This window comes from Asterias amurensis, chromosome 4 (genome assembly GCF_032118995.1).
Source record: "Asterias amurensis chromosome 4, ASM3211899v1".
NCBI classification, from domain to species: Eukaryota; Metazoa; Echinodermata; class Asteroidea; order Forcipulatida; family Asteriidae; genus Asterias; species Asterias amurensis.
Window position 1 is genome coordinate 5,542,305 of NC_092651.1, and position 17,654 is coordinate 5,559,958.

General features: G+C 40.5%; 1 protein-coding gene and 1 pseudogene across 1 annotated transcript; both read right to left on the reverse strand.

Moving 5' to 3' along the window:
- Positions 1-263: 263 nt before the first annotated feature.
- On the reverse strand, positions 264-2,426 carry LOC139936539 (uncharacterized; annotated as a pseudogene).
- A 9,715-nt stretch (positions 2,427-12,141) lies between these two features.
- LOC139936087 (uncharacterized) lies at positions 12,142-16,771 on the reverse strand. Its single transcript, XM_071930804.1, has one exon. The coding sequence runs from the start codon at positions 16,769-16,771 to the stop codon at positions 14,837-14,839; it is 1,935 nt and encodes a 644-aa protein (XP_071786905.1). The 3' UTR covers positions 12,142-14,836.
- Positions 16,772-17,654: the final 883 nt, after the last annotated feature.

Consider the following 17,654-nt stretch of genomic DNA (forward strand, 5'->3'; position numbering starts at 1 on the left):
TGGTATCCAAATTCAATCCATATATATCCCACAATGCACCTCATTCAACAGTCTGCGCCTGCGCATTGGTATTTGCGATAAGGTCTATCATACCACCTTTTAGTTTGGTAAACCAGCCCAGCGGAATTTAAATCATAAGTGACTCAATGTAAAGCGAAAGTCAAACAATTTTATAATAACGTTATTGGTACGTTTAGAATAATAGTTCACCGTGGATTTGTTGTAATGACAGATTATTTATATTAATTAAATAAATAATAATTTATTCATTTATATTGCGCCCATTCCATAAAATGTACACATGCGCATAACAAAATTGTGGCACTGTTCAGTGATTCATACTTGAGCCGAGGATGATTATCTTTTAATATTCTTGATGAGAATGCCTTGGTTTTGGTTAGTCACTTTTATTATTGGATGTTGTTAATTCCCAATTGTCATCCACATTTGACATTATTGTATCATTTTCGACCATGACGTCATCGACATTTACAGACGACGCAAGACCTTGACCGAGCGCCTATCGGCAACGATGATGTCACCGGTAGGAGTAAACGTCATGCCTAGAGGATTGTACAAGCCACGAGCTACACAGCCGATGTGCTCACCTGATGCATCGTAATGTTGTGTCTCATGGGTTCCCACTAAGCCACCACAATAAACAGACACATAGATGTCTCCAGCATCGTCGCAGCACACACCATAAGGATTGACAGGTTTGCCGTCAATGGAGGTGATGATATTGAACACCTCGTTTCCCATGAAATCCACACAAACTAGTTTCATATTGTCGTAGTTTGTGAAGATCAGACGCTCCTTGCTGCTTACAGATAGATGACAGTTGCTACTAATATCGTCACGATGTATTGTGGAAATGATGGATCCATCCATATTATGCAGAGATATTACCTTTCTATCACAGTCAGCCACTGCAATACGATCTTTCTTGTCCACAGCAATACCACGAAGTAGACTCTCTGACTGCCCCTCGACTTGATTCTGTGAGGGTCGGAACTGACGAATGTATCTCAGTTCTCTATCATAAACCTTTACATCCTGTCTGTCAGTAACCAGAAGCAGGTCATCAGAGGTCACGGCGACATTAAAATGTTGTTTTAGTTTACCGTCCTCTGTTCCACTTTGAACACCTGTAGATTTGTAAGTACCCTTTAATGTAAATGTGGATAATAGACAGCGTGTTGAATCAATAACGACAATGTCACCATTGCTAAAACAAGCATGTCCCTTGCCAACTTGAACTCCCCCTCACCTTCCCCTTCTTTACCAAACTCGGTCTTCACCTCCCATTTCTCTTCCTCTAGTATTTCACCGAGATCTGCATCGGTGACGATATCATGACCTTTGAACCCAATGAATGTCTTGCTATGCTGCACTGTTTGAAACTGGAGCTCTTTGTGGAAGTCTAAGTTGTGCATAACTTTTGGCTTGAGGTCCAGCAGCTCAAAGTTATAAGCATGTTGCATTAAGTCATTGACTGAAGCTACGATCTGCTCTGCACGGCTCATCTTATCGTGATTGCTGCTCTGTATGCTCTCAAATCCCTCACCTCTTTCTTGACCGATTTGCGTGACTCTGTCTTGAAGGTGGCGAGATGCATTTCTTATCTTAGTGATTTCCTCTTCCTCTTTAGCCACAATATCTCGAAGAGCCTGGTCAACCATGAGCTGTAAACTCTGCTGTGAGTGTTTGATAGAGTCATCCACTTTTTGGAATTGCTCGCGACACTCATCAAACTTCTGCAAGGCTTCATCAACAGCTCGACGATAAGATCGAATGGAATCATTGATTTCAGAGAGATTGTGGTTGGACGCTCGGTGATCGAACACCGCACATTTGAGACACACAAGTAATTCACACGTGTCGCAATAGAAACACAGTTCCTGGTCAGTGTGTTTCCGGCACTTTTGTGTTTCAGTTTTGTCCTTGTCTTTGGGTCGCACATGCGACGAACCGACAGCATTAACGATTTGATGATGACTGATAGCTTTTAGCCTTGCGTGGTTTTCCAGACATGTCTTGCAATAGTTCGCATCACAGTCAACACACCGTGAGACGGCTTCAAGACCTTCGTCGCATCCTTCGCAAGCCAAGACAGGAGGGTTAATGTCCTCCTTCTGACCTTCAAGATTAATGACGTCATCAATAAGCGAGCTCAAGAAAAAGCAGCTAAGAAGACCCGACAATCCCCCATCTGGGATTGATGTTTCCTTTTTACACATTGGGCAAATAATAATATCCGTCTTCGGATCCTGTTTGTCTATAAGTTCATGAAGACATTTGAAGCAGAAGTTGTGAAGACAGTCCAGGATTTTCGGATCGGTGAACCGACTCAGGCAGGTTGGGCATTCGATGTGTACATGTCTAATCTTGCAAGTGGTCTCAGTGTGTAAAGCAGCTTCGGCCATCTTGATGAGAATCGGCTCCTGTTACCTGATGAAATAAAACAATGACGTGTTCGTTTTACAATCAGGGAGTGAACAATGATGGAGACTTGTAGACGCTAGGTGGCAGCACATTTACTGGGTTAGTTCGTAAGAGTATTCTGGCCTCCTAGGATAAAGACAGGCATTGGTCTTATAAACGCATTGATTACATTATATATCATGATAGCATTGGATATATGAGTGTGTTATCAATGGTCCGGTGTGATTTAGTATGTCAGCTTGCACTTCCGATCCTTGCACTTGCGAGTGTGCATAGTGTATGTACGCCGTTGTTTTATTCATTATGCAATGTGTTTAGTACGTGTGAGTTAACTGTGAATCTCCCTGTGAAATGCATGCGAGGTCAAAGGTGCATTAGGCAACATCCGTTCAGGCTGGTATTTGGGCTTATTCACGAGCCTCGAACACTGATCAGTGTAATTAATAAAGATCAGTGTTTTCGAAGTGTGACGTCAGACAGGCTAGTTCGTATGTATACTCAAAAACAAGTGACTACGCCCAGGATTTTTGAACAATGGACTAACACGACTTATTGTAGTATTTGTATGATTAAAATGAGTATGTTAACAATAATTTCCTTAAATTGTTCCCCTTTTATACTTTACACCAAGAATAACACCTACGCCCAGCCGGCAATCGCAATGTTTAGCAAGGCCATTTTCATTTTGCAAAGGGTAGTGGAAAATCTTCAAAGTCTATGGGAATGTTTTGAAGGGGCACCAAGGCCATGACCGGGCACTGTCATGGCCTGCGTGTAATTCAAGGCATGTCAATATTATCTGTTCCATCAGTACATTTTTAAAACTTCTTCGAGGCTAAATTATAAAACTTAAGTATTGATGTTGTATGAAAATCTTTCTGCTCATGATAGGATTTTTCAAAACAATAAACTTTTGTTATAAACAGATTTCTTAACTTATGACGTCATAGCTAAGTTCATATCGAGAGATTTGATTTTAAGTACATGTACGTACTTAGTAAACTTAAAAAAAAAAAATTGCCAGCAGACGAAGCAAATATTAATTTGTTCACGTCAATATCTGGAAATTTAAAGGATGGGTCAAACTTTGTTTCATACAGTGCGAACTTGTCGGAAGTCCAGATACTTTAAACCGCTCACCAAGGCGCCGGGAGATTTTGTTCAATTTATCTTCAGAATTGAAAGGGTCAATATCATTAATCATACAGAGCATTATTTTGTTCGACTTCCTTTTTATCGTCTTCGCTGCAGATCTCGAAGCTATAATATAATATTTTTCAAAATAAGCCACGCCATGTTAACAATTATAAAGTTCTGTTGCTTTTAAACTTTGAATACTCATCAAGTTTCGGTGCATGAAACATTGATGTCTAGTAATGATGTCGTTAAGTCAAGAATAGTGTGTGCATTAAATTAAAGGATATTTGCTTTATTTTAAGATAATGATTTTCCTACAGACGAGCGGGCTGTTAACTTTAGACTATTGAAAGGGGCACTTGTTTTTAATAAAAATGTAAAACGAAGGCAAATCGAGCAAACGGCAAACCTAAGCCCCTCGTGAATTTTGACTAAAAACAGTCAATAAGTTAAGTACTACTTCTGCCTGCCAGGTGTATCATGGAAATAAGGAATGTAACACAACGAGTGGAAGTCTTTCAATGGATCCAAAACCATTCCGCTGAATTGTTTATTCAGGTGGTTGGTCAACACATGACCAACGTCGTCTTTTTCTGCTTGAATTTGTTCACGTAATTAAAAGTCTTACGAACCACTGAAGTAGGTGGCCATCTCAGCGAAAATTTGTCATCAATTCCACCTTCACCATTATGCCATCAGAAGGGCAAAAAGGAAACAATTTGACGCCGAATATGCATTCGTTTCCGTTGCGTAAGTTCCGCCATATTATTTTATCTTCAAGTGCGCGCTAATCCTCCAATCAGATTGGCAGAATGGAGTGGTGATAAAAACCTTTATAACACCCCTTGCAAGTATTATGCCTGCTCATTGGTTTAGAGCGCGTCACATGACATGTCTTAGTTTTGCTAGACGACGGCCGTGTGATAGTGCGTCGGTTTGCCATGCGCTAGTCCGACAGACTAGCACACGGCGTGCAGTACCCAGACGTCCGTTGCGTGTACGAGGATGATAAATTAATAGTCTGTAACCATTTCGGATTGCACGACACCACATGCAACACAGGAGACATACGCCTTTTGGCGACAGTTATTTTTTTAACTTTTATGCTCTCCTGGGCACCCCACTGTTTTTTTACTTTGTTTTCTTAAATATTTTTAATGTATGTATATGTGCTTGTAAATGTGATTGCCCGAATAAATATTATTATATTATTAAGTAAAAGTGTTTGCAATCTGTATTCGCGTCGTTCGTGGATTGTAGCATTCAGGTCTTTAACTTAATAATAATAGTACATTATTTAGAAATGTTTGGGGTGTTATAAAACAAATATTGACTGCTTTTACTCGTGCAATGGTTAAAAACTATGACTCCCTCGGTGATCCCCGGAGCGTTCTATTTTCCCTCGGCTTCGCCTCGATAATAGAACGCTCCGGGGATCACCTCGGGAGTCATAGTTTTAACCATAGCACTCGAAGCAGTCAATATTTGTATAATATTGCACGGCTAATATCACTACCATGCGTCTTGTGTGTTCTATGTCACGCGCCAAGTTTGCTTGAAAATAAATACGCTATCACACGCGCGCTCGTGGAAATACGGAATAAATAGCGCGTCTGCGTCCCATATCCAACTCGGCCTTCGGCCTCGTTGGATATGGGACGCAGAAGCGCTATATTTTTCAGTATTCCACTCGCGCTTGTGTGATAACTTATAATATTGCACGGCTAATATCACTACCTTGGATATAAGCGCTGTATTTTTCCGTATTCCCCCCGCACTTGTGTGATAACTTATAATATGCATTGGTCATCGGCACAGCGTAAAACGGAATACAGCATCACGCCACTTGAGTGAATGCGCACGTAGTCACAACAACAGTGTAAACAAATGACATTCTCATTACTGTTTCATTCGTACTATATGTAGGCGCATACTACAGGCGTCGGCTATAAACTTTTGAAATCTTCAACTTATGTTTTGAACCTGAAGTGAAGGTCAAAGTGGGGTCAGTGTCTGTGAAGCGTTCAAAGCTCTTTGCAAGACCTTTCCGATGAGGTATAAATTAATAATAATAATAATAACACTTGTAATGCGCACGTATCCACACTGCTGGGTGTTCAAAGCTATTGTTGTAATAGCTTTACTTCTTGAGTCACGATTTTTGAAATAATAAACTTTGGATTAGTATATTTAAACAACTGACGACGTCATCGTGACGTAACAACTTTTGTATTATCTACTGGTCATTGTCTACATGCATGCACAATTTTATCGAGAGGAAGAATAAAAACTAAAAACACAAAAAATGAACAATATCAAAGAGTTGCCCGAACACCTAATAAACAAATGAATGAACAAGAGGACTTCTAACTAATAGAGTCTGATGACAATGACATTTTGTGTGGATCCTAGAAACATAAACTCTGAAAACATCGATACTTTTGGTATAATGTAGGTGTGAGTTTACCGCGAATCTCAGTGTGAAATGATTGTGAGGTCAAAGGTACACGTCATACGTCAAAGTGTGACGTCATACGTTCGGGCTACTTCATACTCTAGGCCTATTATGTGTCCATGCCCAGAATTTTGTAAACAGTTGACTTACGACTCCCATACATTTAAAGGAATTGTGGCATTTGGAGGCCATCATAGACACGATGTGTGTTGTAATTGATTTTGCCCTTGTATTTCCCTTTATACTTTACATCAAGAATAACACTAACGCCCAGCGGGCAATCACAGTGTTTAGCTTCATCGTTGAGAGGGGATAAGTCCATTTTAATTTCACAAAGGGCACTTCCATTGGAAAGTCTCAAAAGTCTATTGGAATGCTTCTATGGGGCACCAAGGCAATGACCAGGGACAACTGAAGTCATGGCATGCGTGTAATTCAAGGCATGTCATTAGTATTTATAATTTCCACGAGTACATTAAACAAATTCTGGTTCTTAAAATGGAGGTTACATTTATATTAACCTGATTATTGATATTGTATATATGTTTTACATTCTTATTTGCACACTGCCAGACGGATAACTTCATAACTGAATATTGTTCAAAACAAACAAACAAACAAACAAACAAACAAACGTACGAACGAACGAACGAACGAACGAACGAACGAACGAACGAACGAACGAACGAACGAACGAACGAACGAACGAACGAACGAACGAACGAACGAACGAACGAACGAACGAACGAACGAACGAACGAACGAACGAACGAACGAACGAACGAACGAACGAACGAACAAACAAACAAACAAACAAACAAACAAACAAAAACAAACAAACAAACAAAAACACAAACAAACAAACATGACACTATATATCAACAAATGAATGAATAAGAGGACTTCTAATTAATAGGATATGTAAATGACATTATTTGTGTTGATCTTGAAAAAAACTTTCATAAAAGGTTTGTGTGAACTGATTATTGTACTGTACGTACACACACAAGTGTTCATTAAGACACAATTTACCCTAGTGCAAGTAAAGTCCTACCTCAAGCTGTAGATGTGACTATAATGCTCACTGCGTACACTTGAACCTCTTTGATGAATCGGATGTGGAAGATTGTCGGCAACAGTAATGGATTCTGTACGATAAACAACGTTCAGGTTTACATAACAAAAACAGTGCACCTCCTTCGCCAACCTACGAAATGTTGTACTTCCGCAATTGGGCCATGGTTGGGCTTAAACCACACGGCCATGGGGCTGGTATGCGTTGTAGCATGGACATTTTTACCTCCATATGGTTGTAGTAGTAGTTTCTCACAACTGGGAAAACCCCACATACCCTAACCACACATTGTGTTCGACATGGTTCGATGGTACAAAGGTTCATATTGCAATGATAGGTGCACCTATTTCAACCATTGCGATAGTGTGTGCTACATCATAATGTGCTACATCATAATGTGTTCCTCACATGTCAATGGCTGATGTGTTTGTGCAGAGGGCTAAGGACAGCTCTTGGTTTGTGAAACTTGGTGTGAGAAATAAATGAAAGAACGACAGAACGACAGAATGAAAGCATGAATGAATGAATGAATGAATGAATGAGTGAATGAATGAATAAAGACTATTTAGGGGATGTCATACACTACAGTTTAAATTTGCTAAAGCTGCGACCGCTAAATTATAAATGATGATGAAACTTGTCAAAATGAAAGATGGTCATGGACCCTAGTGCCGCAAGGTGCAAGTAAAGTCCTACCTCAAGCTGTAGATGTGACTAGTAGTTCCATGCTTCTCCTCATGGAACCCAAGTCTCGACACTCATGGGGTGACAGGTCTTTTTCTGTAGCCGCGCCACGCATTTGGAACTCTATACCACTTAATCTTCGATCTTGTCTTTGTACCGCAAAATTCAAGTCTCTTCTCAAAACTTATCTTATGTCACAGGTTTTCAATGACTAATTTTGTTGTGTCTGTTTTTCTTTGTGTTGTGTTTTTGTTTTGTTTTGTTTTGGTTTACTGCGCCTTGAACACCCAGCAGGGTGGATATGTGCGCATTACAAGTCTTACTATTATTTTATTATTATTACTAATGCTCACTGCGTACACTTGAACCTCTTTGGTGAATCAGAAGTGGACGATTGCCGGCAAACAGTAATGGATTCTGATCGTTAACCAACGTTCAAATCGTAAAAGCAGTGCAGCTCTTCGCCAATTCGACACCGATGTGAATGTATACAGTACAACGTAATGATCGGCATCCCGTGCGCAATGCAATGGTAGCAATTTCTCACAACTGGAAAACCCCCACACGTATAGTGTTGCAATGCATTCTACGGTGGCCTGCTGAGACCACTGAAAAGTGGGCGCTGGATGAGAATTTCCTAATTTCAATGAACTTTCGTACCGATGTGTTTGTGGAACTTGATGTTTTCAGTCTGACATGTTGACCCGAAATATTAACCATAATATTGAATACTGTGGCTGGTTGAACATTGAACATCTGGCTAAACGACAGCATACTAGAATTGTCGTCATTCGTGTCACTATTGACACTCATTTTGGAACGTATGGCTATATTTGTACATCGTTCCAAAATGATTGGAACCGATTGACCGTGCGAACATGCTCGCTTCATGCTCGCTAATTGGGGCAGTTATATTTCAGTTTTGTTTTCTAAATCAACCCCTCCTCTAATGCCACTCAGGTAGGAAATATAAATTTGTGTTAAAGACACGTGACACTATTATACACATATTGACTGGCAATGAGGTAACTAGTGTACGTCTATTCCCCAAGGGACTTGGAGTGACCAAGGCCCAATTTCATAGAGCTGCTTAACGGTAAGCAAATTTTTTTGCTTAACGTTGCAAAAATAATTGCTTAAAACCATTCGGATTCCATGCTAAACGTACACGAGCTTAATCACGTAAACAATCTGCGCGCGGAGATTTTAGATCGTTTGCTTAAGCAAAACAGAAGAAGGCAGTGTATTTTGTACTGTGTGCATGGCCTAGGGCTGCTTAACGGTAAGCAAATATGTTGGCTTAACGTAGCAACAAAAATTGCTTAAGCGTAAACCTATTTCACCAGCGGCTGCTAGCTTAAGCACGTAAACAAACTGCGCGCGCAACATTTTAGATCGTTTGCTTAAGCGAAAAAGAAGAAGGTGCTGACAAAATGGCGGGCGAAATAAATGCGGAGTGCACTCGAGTGGCGATAAAAAAAATTCATCACCTTCTGTGTCTGATATGTATTATTTGTAATGGTTCAAAGTGCCCCTCGAAAGGTTTACACACTAACTTGAAAGTAAACAAGAAGATAATACATTGTACAGCATGATTCTGAAGCATTTTAGACACTCGTTTATTCGCTACACCTACCATACAAACGCATGTACAATCATCGCTGTGCCGGCACAATAACATCGTTTGCAATGAGTGTTGCACTATGCGCTGTGTGAAAAGGGTGCTTAAGCAAAATAGAGGCTTTAAGGACCCTTTTTGTTTGCTTACCTATGTAAGCAAAAAACCTTGAAGCAAGGGTATGAAATGAAAAATTTGCTAGGTGCGCCCGTTAAGCACAAAATCGACCGTTACGGGTCGCAGCTCTTTGAAACTGGGCCCGGCGCTTAAACAGGTTGCTTAAGCAATGGGGCTTTAAGGACCCTTTTTGCTTGCTTGCCTCGCCATTTTAAGCAAAAACAATCGACCGTTAAGCAGCTCTATGAAATTGGGCCCAGAAGAGGGACCTATTTAATAAGCCCCTCTCCTGGTCACTCACCGGCCCGAGGGGAATAGACGTACACTAGTTACCGAATTATGCCAGTCAATATGTGTTTTATAATACAGCTCGTTCTTAAATGTCAAATTAGAACAGACATCTGGAAAAGAAAGGAAGTTTGTAGTTACAGTTCACGGTTCAAGTCAAGAGAGGGCGCTGTAACCGGGCACTATTTTCAAAGACTAGTGCCCGCTCGGGTACCAGTTCCCGCAAAACACGCACGCGCAATCACTAGTACACACATATTGACTGGCAACGAGGTAACTCGTATACGACTATTCCCACGAGGAACTTTGAGTGACCAGAAGAGCGATCTGTTTCCCGAGACCGAGGGAAATAGGCCCCTCTTCTGGTCCCTCATAGGCCCGAGTTTCAAGTCAAGAGAGGGCGCTGTCACCGCGGGCACTATATTCAAAGACTAGTGCCCGCTCTGGTACTTTTCCCGCAAAACACGCGCGCGCAAACACTAGCCTTTATTAGTTCATCCCACGTGACCGTGTTTCAGCCCACCAGAATACAGAACAAACAAGAGGTGTGTTTTAATGGTAATTGTCAAAGACGAGTCTTCACAGTTGGTGTATCTCAACATATGAATAAAATAACAAACCTGTGAAAATTTGAGCTCAATCGGTCATCGAAGTTGCGAGATAATAATGAAAGAAAAAACACCCTTGGGCACACGAAGTTGTGTGCTTTCAGATGCTTGATTTCGAGACCTCAAATGCTAAATCTGAGGTCTCGAAATCAAATTCGTGGAAAATTACTTTCTTTCTCGAAATCTACGTCACTTCAGAGGGAGCTGTTTCTCACAATGTTTTTTTTACTATCAACCTCTCCCCATTACTCGTAAACAAGAAAGGTTTTATGATAATAGTTATTTTGAGTATTACCAATAGTGTCCACTGCCTTAAAAACAACTTTTTAAATATAAAAATGGAGATTGGACTCTTAAAAGCTTCCAGCGGGTACAATGCTCATGAAAGGAGATGTTTCAAAAACCCATAAAGAGCTCAGGGAAAACCATAGAAATGGTTGAAACAAAATAATCTCGTGCACGTGGTATATACCTTCCGACTTAAGTCTCCGTACCCACATCACCTCCACGTTATGTGTGCATTGAACATTTGTTGATATGCAAGTAAATCAAAGTGTAAACCACTTGACTTGTGATAATACAACTTAATCAAGTTTGGTTTGCTTTTTACGCTACGATGTTTTCGGGAAACCCTTTCTCAAAATGGCGTTCATGTATGACATTGAAATAAAATAGTTTTTCGTTGTGTGCATTGGGTTCATTGAATCCCATTTGACAAAATGGAAAAAGTGGAAGGGAAGTTCTTTAAAAACAGAGGATCCTATTGCTGTTGCTTTTAACTTGACTCAAAGAACTTAAGGAATCAACACGTCTCTCAATTATTATTTGATGATTAGTGAAATACAACACACATTGCCGACTTGGTTTTGGCAATGTCGGAAAGCCAAACTCAAGGGCTCTCTAGAAATGATTTCTGAAGGTTACGAGGGGCCGGGGAAAGAGGAAACCTTGAGGACTTCACTGAGAGATCGAGGGCCCAGGGTGTTTGAGATAAAACGAAACAGTAGCAGCCGGAAAGAACCGTCACCCACAGCTGACCAAACCATACTTAGAAGGTATAAAAGCTAGAGAGACAGTTGTTTTATCTGCAGTTAGCCTTGGTTGTCCTGAATCCGACAATCAATTTGTGTGGCCATCCTAAAGCATCTTCAGCTCATTATTCTCGAGTATTTGGGCATACTCCTAACGCTCTTCAACAACATGTTCAATAGATTTGTTTATGCACAGTGCTATAGGGGATTCGGATTGAAACAATACCCAAGCCCATTATACTTCGCTTGATTTTGGTTTGATCGAAACAAGTGTCTCGTGGCACTGGTGGACGGTGACGGGCTGAGTGTGTTTAACCAATCCTGTTTTACTTTATTGGTCCTCCCCCTTTTTAATGGGCGGGGGGGGGGGGTTCTGACCTATTGAGATTAGAGGTCACGTATAGTGAAGTAGTTGATCGTTTTGAGGAAGACTTGGGAATAAGACAATAATGTACGTTGGTGGTTTGTGTATTTGGTTTCCCCAGAAATGGTTTTATTATTGTTGATACTTCATTGAATTGAACCTTTGTATTTTACTAATAATAATATAGTAAAGTCCATTCTTCTATTACTTTTGTCATATTAGTTAAGATATATGCAACGAACTCATACATGGTTCAGCGCACTATGTGTTGGAAAACAAACATGTTGATTATTTTGGCCCTAGTTATGAAAACCACGATAAAGCTTTAAGAATTAAAGAGCAAATTTGTTCGCGTGGAGAGTTAATTTAATGGTTTATTCTTAAAAACTCAAGTTCATTTGAATACAGCTTTACGGAATTAAACAGTTGCCACTGAATCTTACAAATGTGTTCAATTTACACAAAAACTACATTTTGAGCTCAATGGATTGACGATTGATTAAACGAGAAAATACCATACTCTATCAACTTCCCAAAACAGAGTAAACCACTATTATTTTCATGTTTATTTTAAAGTCGAACCACATATTTGAACGAAATTCTTTTGATCATCGATTGAGTGATTTAGATTAAATATTATGTCTATATAAAAATGGCGCTAAGAAAATGCAATTTGCAAGCTCTTGGAGTTAGAATAGAGTTACCACGCAGAGTCAAGCAAGTTTTCCGTTTATTACAAATAATTGATCTATAGGTAGCATTATGTTATATAATACTCAACATTGTTTACTTTTATGTCTGTTGGTGGCGCCCTAGCATTGCCTCTGTATCCAACGGCATTTCTAAAGTAAACTACACATTTTGATCTTCCTGCCAAGGGAACCTGGCAAACTCCCACAAGGGGGATCTATAAACACCAATTCGGGCAACAGACAATAAATAAAAACACCGATATTTCGAAGAATGGTATCAGTAGTTTCAGTTGTATATTCATTTATACTTAAGACTTTTCTTATATTTTAACACGTGCACGGCGTAGTTGTAATAAATAAGGCCATCTGACGTGAAGCATAGGCGATCGAAGGGCAATAAGTCAGGGTTTTAAAAGCTACAAATGATTCAAAAGTAAGTTAACAGCTTGCGGGTAGCAACATGATTTAGATAATTGGGAAAAAAGGTCCCCCTTCTGGTCACTCAAAGTCCCTCTGGGGAATAGTTACCTCATTGCCATCCAATATGTATACTAGAATCCCTAAAACCTTGTTAGTATCTCGTATCAATGCTTCGGTTTGCTGTCAACAAAATACAAGTAATTTATCAGACTTATTATGGAGGTTTATCTGCACGTTCCGCGAGTAACATGAACGCGAACGTCAAAAATGGTGTTGTTAAAATTTCAAGTTTTTAGCATACGTGCTGTTTACCACTTTCCACGTCAGGTACATACGTGCGCGCAGACGTCATACGTGAGCATGCAATAAGCCCAACGTTGTGTTGTCACCCTGAAACAACACACTTTGGGTGCGTTCGTAAAGCTTCCCTGGGTCAACCCCGGTGTGTGGCGTGTTTTCTTTCCAGGACGAACGTGTGCAGATAATTACCCACGTTCGTCCTGGGAAAAAAACCTGCAACACACCGGGGTAGACCCAGGTCAGCTAAACGAACGCACCTTTTGTTGACGTGCACGTTCACGTGTTTGCTCGCGTAACGTGCAGCTAAACCTCGCGGTACGGTTCTTACTGGAGCCGTTGTCTTCTACGGTATTTACATATTACATTAGAGCTGCTAATCATTAACCAATACGCATAGCTCTTCTTAGTAGGTGGCTGCTTATGAAATGCAAGAACATGTAGTCTTAAAACCGTGTTTCCTTGCTGGATATAACTGAACATGAAGCTTGGAGTTTCCTCTGACCGGTCTCTGGCTGTAATGTACCTCATAATAGTATACCGATTGCGCTACAAAATTAATGTTTACATCTGATCACGTGACCCGAGATGGGTATAGAAAAACACTGCAGTTACACAATAAAGACATGAGAAGACTCGCACCGATGGACCATAATAGGCTGTATTTTCGATAAATAACAGTTTTAACTCAAAACAAAGCCCTTTTTAATTGAATGCTGTGACATTTATTTAAATTAATACTGTTTGATAAGTACAGTTTACTGATACAAAAAAGGTTTCTTTTGAGAGTATGGTTAGACAACGTAAATTACCGAGGTTTGAGCGAGCTCACGTGCCGTGGATTTTGCGTTGTGCACCGCGGTGAAGTCGGGCTGTGCCAAGGGAGACTGCGAAGTTGTCCGACTCTAGCTGACAGCTACGCCTTCATAATCAAATAATTTGAAGGTGAAAACAAAGGAGTTTGCAGCTTCTTCAAGAAATTTTGTTTTTTAAATATTGGCAGCAAAATCATTAAAATGAGGGCAATGTATAACCACACTTTCCGTGCACCAACACATAACATCGTGTGAACATTCTCGTAGAATTTCCTATGGTGGGCTGTGTAACCATTACAACTGGCATTGCTCAGCCACCGGTAAGGTCTCATGGTACAAACTCAAGAATTTTGTTCACTGATTTCGAGAAAGAAAAGCCTTGATTGAACGAACAAATACAACACTAATCATGTCTGTTTAACGCGCGTTGATATGCAGTACGCTGTGTTTGTTGATACGTAATACCTATCTCAGGTCACGTGACGTCTGTAGTGCAATCGGTCTATTGTTATGATTTTACATAATACCACCTTTTAGTTTGGTTAACCAGACCAGCGCAGATTAAATCATAAGTGACTGAAAGTAAAGTTAAAGTCGAACAATTTTTCTTTATAAAGTTGAGGTACGTTTAGAATAATAGTTGACTGTGGATTTGTTAGAATAACAGATTGTTCATATTCTTGATGAGGATGCCTTGGTTTTGGTTCGTCATTATTTATTATTGGATGTTGTTAATTTCCTACTGTCATCCACGATTTAGTATCGTTTTCGGCCATGACGTCATCGACACTCACAGACGATACAAGACCTTGACCGAGAGTGCATCAGCCACGATGAGGTCACCGGTAGGAGTAAACGTCATGCCTTGAGGATAGAACAAGCCACGAGCTACACAGCCGATGTGCTCACCTGATGCATCGTAATGATGTATCTCATTGGTTCCCGAGCCACCGCAATAAACAGACACATAGATGTCTCCAGCATCGTCGCAGCACACACCAAGCGGTCTTAAAGGTTTGCCGTCAATGGAGTTGCTGATATTGAACACCTCGTTTCCCATGAAATCCACACAAACTAGTTTCATCTTGTCGTAGTTTCTGAATATCAGACGCTCCTTGCTGCTTACAGATAGATGGCAGTAGCTACTAATATCGTCATGATGTATTGTGGAAATGATGGATCCATCCATATTATGCAGAGATATTACCTTTCTCTCACAGTCAGCCACTGCAATACGATCTTTCTTGTCCACAGCAATACCACGAAGTAGACTCTCTGACTGCCCCTCGACTTGATTCTGTGAGGGTCGGAACTGACGAATGTATCTCAGTTCTCTATCATAAACCTTTACATCCTGTCCATCAGTAACCAGAAGCAGGTCATCAGAGGTCACGGCGACATTAAAAGGTTGTTTTAGTTTACCGTCCTCTGTTCCACTTTGATCACCTGTAGATTTGTAACTACCCTTTGATGTAAATATGGATAATTTCTGCCTCAATGTATCAGTAACGACAATGTCACCATTGCTAAAGCAAGCAACGTCCCTTGCATTAATGAACTCCCCATCACCTCCCCCATATTTATCAAACTCTGTATTTACCTCCCACTTCTCTTCCTCTCGTATTTCACCGAGATCTGCATCGGTGACAATATCATGACTTTTGAACCCGATGAATGACTTGCTATGTTGCACTGTTTGAAACTGGAGTTCTTTGTGGAAGTCTAAGTTGTGCATAACTTTTGGCTTGAGGTCCAGCAGCTCAAAGTTATCAGCATGTTGCATTAAGTCATTGACTGAAGCTACGATCTGCTCTGCACGGCTCATCTTATCGTGATTGCTGCTCTGTATGCTCTCAAATCCCTCACCTCTTTCTTGACCGATTTGAGTGACTCTTTCTTGAAGGAGGTGAGATGCGTTTCTTATCTTAGTGATTTCCTCTTCCTCCTTAGCCACAATATTTCGAAGAGCCCGGGCGACCATGAGCTGCAAACTCTGCTGTGAGTATTTAATAGAGTCATCCACTTTTTGGAATTGCTTGCGACACTCATCAAACTTTTGCAAGGCTTCATCAACAGCTCGACGATAAGATCGAATGGAATCATTGATTTCAGAGAGATTGTGGTTGGACGCTCGGTGATCGAGCACCGCACATTTCGGACACACAAGTAATTCACACGTGTCGCAATAGAAACACAGTTCCTGGTCAGTGTGTTTCCGGCACTTTTGTGTTTCAGTTTTGTCCTTGTCTTTGGGTCGCTCATTTGACGAACCGACAGCATTAACGATTTGATGATGACTGATAGCTTTTAGCTTCGCGTGGTGATCCAGACATGTCTTGCAATAATTCGCATCACAGTCAACACACCGTGAGACGGCTTCAAGACCTTCGTCACATCCTTCGCAAGTCGAGACAGGAGAGTTAATGCCCTCCTTCGGACCTTCAAGATTAATGACGTCATCAATAAGCGAGCTCAAGAAAAAGCAGCTAAGAAGATCCGACAGTCCCCCATCTGGGATTGATGTTTCCTTTTTACACATTGGGCAAATAATAATATCCGTCTTCGGATCCTGTTTGTCTATAAGTTCCTGAAGACATTTTAAGCAGAAGTTGTGAAGACAGTCCAGGATTTTCGGATCGGTGAACCGACTCAGGCAGATTGGGCATTCGATGTGTACATGTCTAATCTTGCAAGTGGTCTCAGTGTGTAAAGCAGCTTCAGCCATCTTGATGAGAATGGGCTCCTGTTACCTGATGAAATAAAACAAGGACGTGTTCGTTTTACAATCAGGGAGTGAACTATATGATGGAGACCTTTAGACGCTTGGTAGCAGCACAATAACTGGGTAAGTTCGTAACAGTATACGGGCCTCCTAGGATAAAGGACATGCATTCATATTATAAACCCATTGATTACATTATATGTCATAATAGCATTGGTAATGAATGTGTTGTGATTGGTCCGATGTGATGTCAGCTTGCACATCCGATCGTCTGCATGCAGAGTGTGCATAGTGTATGTACGGTGTTGTTTTATTCATTATGTACTGTGTACATGTACGTGTGAGTTGACTGTGCATCTCCATGTGAATCTCCAGGTATCTTAGCTTATTCACGAGCCTCGAACACTGACCAGTATTATAGAGATCAGTGTTCTCGAATTGTGACGTCAGACAGGCTAGTTCGTACGTATACTCGAAAACAAGTGACCATGCCCAGGATTTTTGAACAATGGACTAACACGACTTGATGTGGTATTTGTATGATGGACACGGGTATTTGTTAACAATAGTTTCCTAAATTGTTCCCCTTTAATACTTTACACCAATAATAACATCAACGCCCAGCGGACAATCTCAATGTTTAGCAAGGCCATTTTCATTTTGCAAAGGGTACTCCAGTGGAAAATCTCAAAAGTCTATGGGAATAATTTGGAGGGGCACCAAGGCCATGACCGGGCACTGTCATGGCCTGCGTGTAATTCAAGGCATGTGATTAGTATTTGTACCATCAATACATTTTTAAAACTTCTTCGAGGCTACATTATAAAACTTAAGTTTTGATGTTGTATGTACTTACATTCTTAATATTATAAATGCACACTGCAAG

Bases quoted from the DNA above. Each gene is read 5' to 3' on its own strand.
- LOC139936087 (XM_071930804.1), bottom strand. From the start codon at position 16,771: ATGGCTGAAGCTGCTTTACACACTGAGACCACTTGCAAGATTAGACAT.